Here is a 14,788-nt window from a genome sequence, read left to right as displayed (position 1 = left end):
TCATTTTCTTCTCCCTCCACAAATACTATTTGTCTAATGATCAACCAGCATTGCTCATCAGACAATTTTTTAAGTGTAATCTTGCTAACAAGTGCCCTCATCATTATAATGACCTCCTCTTTCCTTGTTGTCACTAAGATCCTACTCCCTACACCACTCTGCATAAGAGGTTGCTTTAACTGTTCCCACTTTGGTTTCTCCTCAGTCTATAGATCATCTAAGACAAGAAGGAACTTCATTCCTTTTATAGAATTACTAATGCATTGCACCAAACTCTCTAGCTCATCATAATTTTGGGCATTTCCTCCTAGGCCATCAACAATTGCCTTGGCAACTTTTTTTTGATCAAAAGGATCTGAGACACACACCCAAATTCGCTTATCAAAGTGAGCCTTAACTCTATCATCATTATAAACTAACTGGGCAAGAGTGGGTTTTCCAAGTCCTCCCATTCCTACAATAGGAATTATATCAAGCCCTCTATTACCCTTTTGAGTACTATCAGATAACAACTTATTCACTAAAATTTCCTTATCATCGTCTCGACCGTGTATTTCATTTTCTTCAACCATAGAAATAGTAGTGATTCTTGATTTGACCATGGAACTAGGAATATATTGTTGTTGAAAAATAGCTCCCATGACTATGCCATGATCATGGCCATCTTTCTTAATAGAATCTAGCTCATTGTTCAATTTTCTAATTCTTTTAGCGAAATCACAGTGCCTAATCACTTGATTAACTTGTTTGAAACAATACCAAGAAGAGGGCACTGGAAAGCATACCTGCTTTGCTCGAAAAGGACCATTACTCTCATCACCATCTTCACCAACCTTTCCTCCTCCATATAATTTCTCAATTTCCAACTTTAGAATTGCAGAGTTCCACTCATCCAACACGTTGTCCATGTCAAACGATATGTCTTCGAGATCACTTAGCCATTGTTTCAACCACTGAGAGTCGAGTTGTCTTGTCCTAGCTTCCACCAACAAATCTTGGATGTATTTCAGACTCTTTTTGAGCTTTTTGACATCTTTCTTTACATTCTGGACCAAGCCCACATTTTCATCAATCTTTAGAAGGGCACCTGAAACATACTGATCAACTAGTGCGGAGGTGAAAGCATCAGCCATGGCTGCAGTGAAGGCCACAGTCTGTCTTTTCGCCTGAGTGTATAGTTGGAGAAGCAACTGATTGGTTAAAAATGTAGGAGTGTATAGATATATGCTAGTACAAACATCATACATATATATATGAGAATTCTCTTACGGGCTTCACTTTAAGCCTTATCGGTAGGGCTCTCAGTGTTTACAACCCGTGAATAGTTTTTGGCGCGATTTTTTTTATGACCCTGTATATTGTAGCTATTTAGAGCATCCTGCAAATTTTCAGAAAATTCCGAATAGTTTACAGTACCGAAAACTAGGTTCAAACATGTTGTTGCACTCGTGACTAATTTTTTTTATGCGCGTGGAAAACAACATGTTTGAACCTAGTTTTCGGTACTGTAAACTATTCGGAATTTTTTGAAAATTTGCATGATGCTCTGAATAGCTACAATATACACGGTCATAAAAAAAATCGCGCCGAAAACTGTTCACGGGTCGAGAAACACTAAAAGCCCTATTGATAGGGCTTAATGTGAAACCTCAATAAAAAAAATTATCCTATATATATACATGTCCTATTGTCAATTTAATTGTATTTAATTTCTTTAATGTTCTATGCGAATATAAGTCATCTTTTTGGACGGAAAGGCATATAAATAAGCGATATGTTTACATGATACAAGATTATATATAATATAATATGATCATTGATGGGTAACACTTTGTAGCACTAGCAGTGGAACATTACTTTCAGTATTCAATATCTTTGTCTCTCTCTCAAAAAAATAAAAAAAAAGCATTCAATGTCTTTGACCACGCGTTATCCAAGTCCAAATTCCTAGGTAATATGTCATAGTGGCAAGTGGTTGTTGATATGGCATTAGTGTATATCACCCTAAAAAATAGGCATCCAGAACAATCGGAGTGCAGCGGTTTTGTCTTGTCGACAAAATGTCTCTATCCCACGCACACCTAATAAAATAGCCAAATTTGTGTATGTATGTATCCTTAGACCATATGTAAATACATTTATTTTTTAAAATAACAAACTAAAAAACATAGTATTAACAGTACTAAAAACTTTCCTATCTCTCCAAGAACTGAGATCTTTCCCCCCAAGACCTTAGCTCTTCCCGAATCCCTAATTCCTTTTCATCTTGTCCTTTGACATGGTTTCCATTAATTGGAAAGGCTGAGAGTTTCTGGTGTTTTATTGGTGGTTTCTTTTTCAGAGTGGGCTGCTATGGCTTCAACGTCTGGGTCTGTTACGGATTTGGCAGAGCAATATGCCCAGATTACGTTGGAGGAGGAAGCTTCTACAGGGCTTGTGTGCGAGGCGACTACGGAGGAAGATGGAGTTGATACCCAGTGGTGTTTAGTTGGAAGATTCTTGATAGATAGGGTAATCGATTTTGAAATAATGCAACATATGCTTGCATCTCTTTGGAGGCCAGGAAAAGGGATGTTCGTCAAAGAAATTAGTCCCAACCTCTATTTGTTTCAATTCTATCATGAAGTAGACATTCAACGGGTCATAGATGGCAGTCCATGGACGTTTAATAGGATGCAGTTGGTCTTTGCTCGGTTGAAATGGGGGGAAAATCCTAAAGAATTGATCTTGAACAAGTTGGATCTTTGGGTGCAAATTCATGATCTTTAGCCTGGGTTTATGTCTGAACGGGTGGCCAAGGATATTGGCAACACAATAGGTACATTTTTGGAGTCTGATGCATCTAATTTCATAGGAGTTTGGAGAGATTTTTTTCGCATCCGAGTCACCATTGATATAGAGCAGCCTCTCAAATGTAAAATGAAGATTACCAAATCAGGATCATCTGAATTTTGGGTTTACTTCAACTATGAAAGGGTTCCAACCTTTTGTTTCATTTGTGGATTGATAGGACACTCTGATAAATTTTGTGACAGGTTGTTTCATCATCCCACGGAGACTATAGAACGACCCTATGGTGCTTGGATGAGAGCTCCCCCCCGACGGCACAATCTCTTCATTGGAGCTAAGTGGCTACGTTCTAGCCACACCTTTGTACCAGATGAAGACATCAAGATCCCTAGGGTGGAACAAAGCACTCAGCCAATTAGTAGACTAACTGGGCCTAGCGATGCAGTTGGGGTAACATTCATGGAAGAGGATGAGGGCGAAAGCAGTGGTGGCATAGTGAGAAAGGGACAGACTCTATCTATTAGATTAAGGCAAGATTGTAATTGGGTTCTACATCAAGGCAAAGATATTAAGAAGTATAGTTCCAAAATTAATCAATTATGTGTGACAGAGTCTAAAAGGAGACGACATGATGATCAGGGGTGTGACCCAGGGGCAAACACTATGGTAGAATGTGTTAACAATGATGAACGAAGGGTGATAATCCAATCCGGGGTGGGCCTTGATTCGGGGGCTCACCTTCAACCATCACTACCTTAAGTTGGAACTGCCGTGGGCTTGGGAACCCACAGACTATTCGGTTCCTTAAGGAGATTGTTTCTCAAAAGCGTCCCCAGTTCATTTTTCTTTGTGAAACGCTGTTCTCTAAGGTCAAGATTGAAGGTTTGGCTCGATTAATGGATTTTGGAGGAGTTTTTTGGTTGGAGGCTCAAGGTTGTAGTGGTGGTTTAGCCCTCTTATGGAAACACAAGGACGATTTTTCCATTCTAATTTTCTCCCAGCATCATATTGATTCCTTGGTTTGCTTACTAGGGTATTGTCCTTATTGTTTAATTGGTTTTTATGGTGAGCCTAATCGTACCAAAAGGCGAGTTACTTGGGACCTTCTTCGTAAGCTAAAAGCGGATCGGAATGAGCCTTGGTGTATTATTGGAGACTTTAGCAATGTTCTTAATAGCATTGATAAGCAGGGAGGTAATACTTATCCAGGGTGGTTGATTAGTGGTTTTCAACAGGTGGTTCAAGATTGTGGATTCTTCGACTTGGACCTATCTGGTCATCAGTTCACCTGGGAAAGAGGCCGAGGTACGAGTGGTTGGATGGAAGTTCGGCTTGATAGAGCTTTGGTGTCTCAAGATTAGATTGAAGTTTTCTCGGAGGCTAAATTAACAAATTTAGGTGTTTCTTCTTCTGATCATAGCCCGCTGTTTTTGGAGCCCGTTAAGAGGTACTCTTCGAGACCTAAATTCAAATTCAGATTTGAGAATTCTTGGGTTTCAAAAGCTATGTGTCTCCATTTAGTCCAGGAGAGTTGGAAGAAAGAGGCCAAGGCTGATATTCATGGTAAGCTGCAACACTGTATCACTGCGCTATCTTCCTGGGGCAGAGAGATTATTGGTTAGTTCAAAAGAAAGTTGTACCACTATCAAATGGAAATTAACAGGTATAAACAGAGAAGGGATGGTGCTGGTCTTACTCAGTATACAGAAGCCTATCAAAAACTATTGTATACTCTTCATCAGCAGGATATCTATTGGAGACAGCGGGCCAAACAATATTGGCTGCACTCAGGGGATCAGAACAGTAAATATTTCCATGCTATGGCTAGTCGGAGGCGTCGGTATAATCAGTTGCAGCACTTGAAGAATACTGAGGGGGTTTTGGTGGACTGGGATTCTGGGCTTGACAAATTAATTCTGGATTATTTTGATAACATTTTCAAAGCTTCAGATACTGATTGGAATGACCTTTTGGAGCTTATTCAGCCATGCATAACTGAGGTTCAGAATATGGAGCTTCTTAAAGAGGTTACTGAAGAAGAGGTTAAACAGGCTGTCTTCCAAATGCACCCTGATAAGGCTCCGGGTCCTAATGGTTTTAACCCAGCTTTTTACCAAAATTATTGGAGCATAGTTGGCAATGATGTGGTAGCTGTGGTTCGTGATTTCTTCAGCAGGGGCGTTCTGGCTCCTTCCTTGAATGCCACGAATATCGTCTTAATTCCGAAGAAGAATCAGGCCAAAGTTATGGGTGATCTTTGCCCTATCTTGCTTTGTAATGTCCTGTATAAAGTCATATCTAAGGTGATGGCCAACAGACTTAAACCTTTATTGTCCATTGTGATTTCTGATAATCAAAGTGCATTTATTTCTAACAGGTTAATCACTGACAATATTCTAATTTCTTTCGAGGTTCTCCATTATTTGAAGCGAAAATCTCAAGGAAAGGTTGGGTATATGGCTATCAAGTTGGACATGAGTAAAGCTTATGAGCGAGTGGAGTGGTCTTACTTGGAAGCTATGATGACTAGACTGGGTTTCAGCTCTCGTTGGATTCAGCTAATTATGCAATGCATCTCCTCTGTTCAGTACACGGTGGTTACGGGGGATAAAGAGTTGGGGCCTATCTTTTCATCTCGAGGTCTTAGGCAAGGCGACCCCATTTCACCTTACCTATTTCTAATTTGTGCTGAGGGTCTTTCGAAGCTTATCAATCATTTTAGCACTCGAGATTGGCTTCATGGTTGTCGTGTGGCGCGGGGGGCTCCTGTGGTTTCCCACTTATTTTTTGTCGATGATAGTTATTTATATTGTCGTGCGTTGGAGGAAGAAGCGACCAAAGTTAACCTGCTGCTTAAGTGGTTTGAAAAGAGCTCGGGTCAACAAGTTAACCTTGCTAAATCTTCTGTTTTTTTCAGTACAAACACTTCTGCTGAGTCTATATTGAAGATTTTCCAAAAGTTGGATATTTTGGAGGCGGGTTCGGGTAACTTTTACTTGGGCCTTCCTAACATGTTGGGCAGAAACAAAACGGAAATGTTGGGCTTCTTAAAGGAGAGAATTTGCAATAAGATTGCAGGTTGGGAAGGAAAGTTATTGTCTCGTGCAGGCAAGGAAATTCTTATCAAATCTGTGGCCCAAGCTTTGCCCTCCTATGCCATGAATGTTTTTCTTTTCCCTCTTGAGATTTGTCATGATATTGAGGTGATGATGAATCATTTTTGGTAGTCTAACTCGTCTATGAAGTGGAAAGGCATTCATTGGATGTGTTGGAATAGGCTTACTCAACCTAATATAGCTGGTGGTATGGGTTTTCGTAGCATCCAAGATTTTAATCTTGCCCTCTTGAGTAAGCAAGGGTGGAGATTTCTTAGGAATCCTAACAGTTTGGTGAGTAAGATTTTTAAGGCCAAATACTTTCCCAACTCCTCCTTTTTGAAAGCTGGTTTAGGGAGGAACCCGAGCTATGTTTGGAGGAGTATCGTTGCAGCTCAAGATTTGGTGCGTCAGGGAGCTAGGAAAAGGATTGGATCAGGTTGCCAGGTGTCTATCAAGCATGATCCTTGGCTTCCAGATGATCAGAATCCTTTTGTTTCTTCTAATCACCCTACTCTTGAAGATAAACCAGTTCCTAGCTTGTTGATGGAAGGAGCGAAGGCTTGGGATGAGGATGTTCTTGCTGATTTGTTTAATGACAGGGATCGGGAGCTTATTGCTAATATTCCTTTGAGTGTGAACTTTGAGCAGGATAGTTGGCATTGGGCCAAAGAAACTAATGGTCAATTTACCGTTAAGAGTGCCTATAACTGTCTAAAGTGCTTGAATGGTCAATGGTGTACAGACACCAGTTCTGGTTTCTGGCGCATGTTATGGCAACTAAAGATTCCTCCTAAAGTACGAAACTTCATTTGGCGAGCTGCTAGTAGGTGCCTCCCGACGTGAGTAGAACTAAGCTTGAAACATATTGTTGTGGGAGTTGAGTGCCCTGTTTGTAAGTTGGCCCCTGAAACCATTTTTCATGTTTTAGTTGATTGTTGTTTTGCCAAGGCTTGCTGGAATTAGTTGCTTCTGGATTTTCCCACTGATCGTAATGTCAGTTTTACAAGCTGGTTGAGTACAACTTTCTCTCTTAACACTAGCTTGGATATGGCTACTCTTATCATGACATGTTGGGCTCTTTGGAAAGCTAGGAACAATCTGGTTTGGAAGCAGCTGCAGCCTTCGGTTGATCGAGTTTTGTCCATAAGCCAATCCTGTCTTCATCGGTGGTTCAAGCTCAGAAGTATTTCCATCCCTCTCAGATGTTTAAGAGGGGCATTGCATACCAGGAGCGTTGGACTAAAACTCACGATGGAATGATGAAGATCAATGTCGATGTGTCTGTTCATGCAACAGAGAATAGATTTGGCTTTGATTGTGTGGTGAGGGATAGCAATGGTCTCTTTCTTGAAGTTCTCTGTGGTCGTAGGAGAGGCAAGGTTTCTGCGGTGTTGGGTGAAGCTCTTAGCATCAACGAAGCTCTTAGTTGGATCTAGAGGAAAGATTGGGCTAATGTTATAGTTGAGTCTGACTGTTTAGTTGTAGTGCATGCTATTCAACATCAGGTTCAGATGTTTTCACCTTTAGGTTTGATTATTTCTGACTGTTGTAGCTTCCTTTCTAGTCTTAAGAATGTCTCTATCTACTTTCTTAAACGATCCGCGAATTAGGTGGCTCACTTTTTAGCTACAGGGCCTGAATTCACAGCTGATTGTATTCTTAATTAGGAGCATCTTCCTGCTCTTTGTAATTCTCTTTTATTAGCCGATTTGGCTTAGTAATAATAGTTTGTTTTCTTAAAAAAAAAATGACCATATGTAAATACAAAGTAGAACACAAAAAGTGAATATATTATATATTTATTATAACTTAGTATTATGACTCCAACGTATAACTATAAAATTTGTAAAACTAAATATTTCTATAATACTAATTTGATATTTATTCAAATATAAAAAAATAATTATTTTTTATATTTTATTATTAATAGTATAAGATAATAATATAATAAGTTAAAAAAATATAATATTTAATGCAAATAAATACAAATAATACTAAACTAATATAAATGACATAAAATTAAATAAATAAAATATAACATTTATAATGAATCACTAATTTGACACTCCAATAAAGATGCTCCTGTACGACACATTTATAAAATTACGCAAACTTTAAAGATTATTGGTAATATATGTCCTTGGACGAAGTTACCACTTCAATTCAAACCATCTCTCTTGCATCTTAGTTTCACTCTCTCTCAAACTTTCTCCCTCAAAGTTAAACCCTTACTCTTTACCACGGTGGCAGGTCAGCCACTAATGACACCACCATCAATTTTTTTTTTCATTAAAGTTTTAATGATTTAAAATCTAATTAAAAATTTATTAAATCCAAGAAAATATTTATTTAAGACACTAATTTATAAACTTCAAATACAATTTATTATGCAATTTTCAAATTTGAAAAAAGTCACTATTAAAGTTTCTATATTGTGGAAAGAACGACGAAGAGTATAGTGTTCTTGCCTCACTACAAGAAAGAAATGTTTATGGGGGCGACGGAAAATCATCCCTAATAATGCCATTATCAGCTGTGATAATACATCGCTGCCATTAATATAACCCCGCAATTAATTTATTAATAACTAAAATTATTAGAGGTGGTTTTTCTACTATTAGCGGTGACATAATCGCGTTTAATATTAACACGTGCCACATGTCAATTATGAAAAAAAGCGGCGAATTTTCCACTAAATTTTTTATTTGAATTTTAGCGGCAACATGTGTCGCCACTAATAGCCCGATAGTCATTAAAAAACATGAGCAAAACAGGGCCATTTATCTATTAGTGGAAACATTTGTCGCTGCTAATAATCATTTATATACAACACCCTTATCATCTTCCTAATTTGGGAATCGCGAACCAATCCTTAAGAGTCATCGCCTGCTGCTCCCTACCTGTCGCAAAACTCAATTCCCACCCCCAAACTTCAAATCCGTTGGAAGTATGAATATATCTACCTTTACTATATCGTCCTCTATAATACCTCGGGGTGTGTGTTAATGAACGGTCAACTAATTGAAGAGTAACAGTAGTGGGTCTAGCTTCCCCTAAACCAAGTCTTCTAAATACAGACAATGACATTAAATTAATGCTTGTACCCAAAATCACATAAAGCCCTCTCACAATGAAAGTTCCCAATGGTGCAAGGTATAGTGAAGCTACCTGAATCTTTTAACTTTTGAGGAAGTTTCTTTTGAATAATTGCACTACACTCTTCTGTTAATACCACAATTTCATATTCCTCCATTTTTCTCTTATTAGAAAATATATTTTCTATAAACTTCACATAACTAAGCATTTGTTCAAGAGCCTCTACAAAAGGAATGTTAATGTGAAGTTTCTTAAATACCTCAAGAAATTTTGAGAATTGTTTGTCAAGATTGACCTTTCGGAACCGTTGAGGATAAGGAATCCTTGGTGTAGGCTCGGTGTATTTCGACTTCTTTGTCTTTGGAATGTCTTCAGTAACCTTCTCTTGTGCTGGACTAACAACATTTTTATCCTTTGTCTTCTTTCCCTTGTCATCCACTATAGGCCTATCCTACTTATTCCCACTCTTCAAAGTGACAACGTGACATTGCTCTTTGGGATTTGCCTCTGTAGAACTAGGCAAATTCCCTTGCTGTCTATGTAATGACCCAACTACTCTAGACCATGGACCATTAATAACTACTATACTAATCTTAAGAAAATGTACATATGAAAACATCATAACTTTATTTAAAACTGTAAAGTAAAGGTTTAAATACATAAATATTTCACTTAGGATATGGGATCCCATTGTTTTGAAAATAAAACAAAACAAAACTTAAATAAATTGATTACAAAATTAAGTGCGGCAAAATAATACATAGAAATCATAACTAAAAGACTTAAAAACTTCATCCTCGAATCGTACGCGCAATCCACCGATTCCATCCTGCCTCAATACACATCCCCAAGCTGCCAAGAACCTTCCCACCGCCAAAACTATTTTTCTGCATATATAAAACATAAAGGAATGAGTCTAATGCCCAGTAAGGAAAATCTACTACAAGCATGAAACATATACATACACATAAACTATAAACTGTAAACTATAATCATATAACTATATAAATACAACATCTATTATAATGGCCGTCATACTTCTTGGGACTTGCTAGCTAAGCAATCATATGCCCATAAATTTACGAGGCTAGTTATCTAAACAAGTCACATAAATTTATGGGGCTCGTTATCTAAACAATCATATGCCCAAGGAATTTACTATTGGGACTTGTTATCTAAACAAGTTATATATTTGTTATCTAAACAAATTATGTGATTGCTATCTAAACAATTAAAAAACAAATATATCATACTTATAACATGAACATATATGAAAAACATAAAAGCATACAAATCTACCCTATTTTCCTTACCAAAAACCGGAATGTGAGAACAAGATCGGGGCTTTGGAACACTCCTAAAAACTATAATAGAGAGGTGAGTATACTAAAAGAAAAGAGATGAAAAGAACGAACTACACCATCGAAATGATACTTACCAACAAGAATCTTACGTTCACTATCTTAGATGCCTGACCAAGAATAGAGAATACGAGTTAGGATTTGAGTAGAAAAACTATAAGAATCAATACAGAAAGGAACTAGAATAAGGAATACCTTGAATGCTTCTATGACCGAACTACACCTCGAAACCGAAATATACTATGAACCTTACTTCCCAAGTGTTTATTAAGCTTATAATGATTAAGCTTATAACCCCAACCCAAGTGTTTAACACCCTAAAGTAATCCTAGCAGCTTGTAGGCTCTGAACTCAGCTTGATGAATGAAGAAATGACTGTGTACTAGGTCCTATTTATAGAGTTCAAGAATGAAAAGATCTTCATTTAGCTTGAATAAAATAATGGCTTTTTAATTAAAAAAACATTTGAATAATCGTTCAGCAAATGTTGAAGACTCGGTCAGAAAGATTCTGGACTTATCAAGAGGTTAAGGATTAAAATGAGCTCGGTTTCAAAATCGTTTGAAAACCATGCACGACAACTGATATATCGCCCATGCTAGGCGATATATCGCCTGTACTGATGCTCCCGAGGCTCTTCGAGGTGGTCGTGCAAAGCTACGTATTTTTTGTATCCCTGTATGGCGATATATCGCCCCCTAGAGCTGCGATATATTGGCATACACTGAAATATTATACACGTAATTATACTTTTTCAGCCTAATTTGAATTGAGTTAACAACCTTGACTAAGTCCTTTAACGATTTCAAAGCTGCTGGCAGACCCTAGGATTTTCAAATATTGCTCTTAATAAACTTATTCCTAAAAAATACTTAATTCTCATTAAACATACACAAGACAAGTGTTAATATCTTATTGGGTCTATCTAAACCTTATAGTATAATAAATATCATCTCCCTAATCAGTCATATTAATCAAACCTTAGGTTATAATTAATATTCCTAAACTATAGGTTAAACTTATAAAATCTATAAGTGTTACTACGAGTGTCCAACTATGTCCCGGCTTGAACCAAAATTCACAGTCATAAAAATACTATAACTATTACTACTACTATCTAACTAGCTAAGTAAAGTTCTTGGACTCTACAGTCTACTAGAAAGTAGTTTAGTCAACTGACCCATTTGTGTCTCCAAATTCCTGATTGAAGATCTTGTCTCTGTCATGAATTGATTAAATTGGTTTGTCTTAGTTATTGGTGAGTTCATTGGAGGATGTGGTGGTGGATGAGATGGGCGTGTGTTTGGGTCATAATAGGGCCTAGAGTGTAGTCCATAAGTCAGTTGATGAGGTGGGTGTTGAGGTGGATACTGTGGTTGTAAACCTTAGTTATTTTTCCAAGATAGGTTGGAGTGATTCTTCCACATAGGAGTATATGAATTTTAGTACGTGTTGCGTGCAGGTCATGGAAAGTTACCAATAGCATGTGCCTGTTCCAAAGGCATACTGTTCATGTCTGTTGACCAACTAGCAGTGCTCGAGCATTGTTCATAAGAATGCGGACCCTCACAAATCTCATAACTCATAACATTCTGTACTTGCATTGCTTGGGCAGCGAGGTTATTCTCCTGCAATTGCTTGGTTAGAGATGTCATTTGTGCGGTCCACATAAAGCAATAGGATCGACCTCTAAGACTCATTCAACCTTCTTATTCTCACGCTCAGTGGGTCATTTGTAGTTATCATGGCCATCTCTTCCAGTAATTCATAAGCTTCATTAGTGTTTTTTCTCATAAACGCTCCTCCCAATGCTACATCAATAATTGTCCTTGTATTTCTCCCAAAACCATTATAAAATGTATGCACCAACAGCCACTTCTCTATGCCATGACGTGGGCACTTCATTTGCAACTCTTTAAAACGTTCTCACGCATCATATAAAGACTCCCCATCCAGGTGATGGAAGTTATTAATCTCTTCTCTATATCGAGCTGACATTGCAGGAGGAAAATATTTACCAAGAAATTTCTGAGCCAAGTCTTCCCAAGTGACTATAGAGTTTGCTTGTAATGAATTCAACCAACTCTTAGCTCTGTCTCTTAACGAAAATGGAAATAATCTTAATCTGACATCATCGTTACTCACACCATTCATTTTGAATGTCGCACACAGTTCTAAAAAGTTGGTAATATGGAGATTTGGATCCTCGTTTGGTAATCCCTCGAATTATATACAATTTTGTACCATCTGAATAATCGAGGGCTTTATCTCAAAATTATTGTCCTCTGACTTCCACCAGTGCCGTGACTCCAAGTCAGGACTCTAATTCCTTTCAGCAAACCTCAGCCTCTGACTATGTTAGAATTGCGACCCTTAAGACCATGTCTCGACTCTAATTCTATTTTTTTTTTCAAATTTTAACCTTTCAACATCTTTCCTTTATCAAAAACTTATTATAACTCATCCTTAGTGCCACTTTGAGTCAAGCAACCACTGAAAGCTCATTTTTTTACTATTTCCCCTTTTTTTCACATTTATCTCATGATTCATCTCACCGACCTACAATAAAGACAAACAAAAATGTAATTTTGCACAAAACAAACAAAAAGACCCAAGATTACCACAAAAACACATCTTAAAATGATACTAAAATGGAGTTATCACATATTAAAAACTTTGTCTCTAGTAGAGAAACAAGGGAGAAGAAATTAAACGTCTTTTTATATAATGTTTTGATTTAAATAATCTAGATTATTGGAAGTTCTTATGCTCTAATTTTATTCTTTTTAATATTTTTCTTTCTAAAAACGTTTAAGTAAATGTTAACGTAAGTAACTAATTTTTCTAAAATTTAACTTTTTATAAAACTTGGAATAATCTATACTATATATTTTAAAAACATATTTTAATAAAAAACGTGGACTACTATTGTCATTTAATGTTTTTTAATTTTGAATTGCTAAAACTTTCCAACATAAAAGTGCTACAAGTTTCAATGACACAATTTTTTACACACATTTACACACTAATTTTATACCATTAGATATGTTACACCCCAAATTTTGAGGCATATTTATTTAATCTCGAAATATAGGCTTGCAGAAATAATGATCGAATGAATATTTTTTATTTTTAAATTTAAATGACATATTGTTGTAACTTTCCCTAAAAAGGTAGAAAGTAATATTTAAACTCAGTCTATAAATACTGGTCTTTTTATTTGTAAAGCACGCTCAATTTTTGTACGAAAATTTTTGTGAAATTACTTTCCCGCTTTAACGCATATTATCTTAATATTAGTGACTCGTGAATCATGTAAAAAATCTCTGTTCGTTTATTTTCATCCTAATTCTTTGATAAAATCTTAATTGCTCTTATTTATTTTTGGGTTGACGAAAAACATCGTCAACAAGATAAAACTTTGATCTAATAGCTAAAATTAAGGCATATGTTAATAGCAATAAAATTCCATTTATATACATTATTTATAATTGAAATGAAAAGGTTATCAAATAAATTTATAATAAAACTTTGTATAATTATGACATAATCTTTTGCCATCCATGTTTTTTCTTTAATAGAATTGATGCACATATATTAATACCTATGTATCAATGCTTAAATAATAATAATAAAAATCACACGCTAACATTTTTTTAGCACACTCTATACTCACATATTTCACTATTAATGCATATATTTTTTTTAATCGAGGAAATTCAAAACATATATGAACAATATGTGAGTTATAAAAAATAAATAATAGATTTATTACTAACACTGTAATATAAGCTTTGATAATAATTACTTATTTTAAAAATTTGAAAGTTCCATACTTTAACTTTTTTTTTATTTCCTTTCATGCTTTTGAAAATATTATTTTTATCATATACATCTTTGTTGTTAATTAATGTTTGCTTACTATTTTTATCTTTTTCAAAGTTTTTAGGTTTTATTTTTTCTAATTAATACTAATATACTCTAATCTTGACCATTAGATCAAGTAATATCTAATGGTATAAAACTAATGTATAATTGTATGTAAAAATATGTGTCTATTGAACCCATCCCTATAAAAATTTAGACTACCTCACTATTTCACATTAATTAAAAATAACTATTATTCAATTTAGGTATTTACCAAAATTGTATTAATGTGAGCAATATTAGTACCTACGTATACAAATATAAATAATAAAGATTAGATATTAAAGTTTATTAAATATTTAAAATACATAATTTGAGTGGTTGTGAATTTAAAATTTCAATTTATAATAACACACTAATTTTTATTTTAAACACAATATATTTTGAAATTATTGCTCCAATTGATTATAAAATAATTTTTTTCATTTTAGATGACATAACTATTTTGCTTGCTAAATTTCTAAATTAGTGGTCCTATTTTGCCAAATATGATACACTTATCATTTTTGTTTTGAA

General features: G+C 35.7%; 1 protein-coding gene and 1 non-coding gene across 2 annotated transcripts; one reads left to right on the top strand and one right to left on the bottom strand.

Annotated features, from left to right (window-relative positions):
• Window positions 1-206: 206 nt before the first annotated feature.
• On the bottom strand, window positions 207-1,133 carry LOC133785033 (putative disease resistance protein RGA3). Its single transcript, XM_062224294.1, has one exon. It carries the CDS (start codon window positions 1,131-1,133, stop codon window positions 207-209), a length of 927 nt encoding a protein of 308 aa, XP_062080278.1.
• An 11,094-nt stretch (window positions 1,134-12,227) lies between these two features.
• LOC133787680 (small nucleolar RNA R71) lies at window positions 12,228-12,334 on the top strand. Its single transcript, XR_009872685.1, has one exon. It is a non-coding gene; the product is annotated as a small nucleolar RNA R71 (small nucleolar RNA).
• Window positions 12,335-14,788: the final 2,454 nt, after the last annotated feature.

Source organism: Humulus lupulus, chromosome 6, assembly GCF_963169125.1.
Source record: "Humulus lupulus chromosome 6, drHumLupu1.1, whole genome shotgun sequence".
Classification (NCBI taxonomy): Eukaryota; Viridiplantae; Streptophyta; class Magnoliopsida; order Rosales; family Cannabaceae; genus Humulus; species Humulus lupulus.
This window is presented reverse-complemented; position numbering and strand designations above follow the sequence as displayed.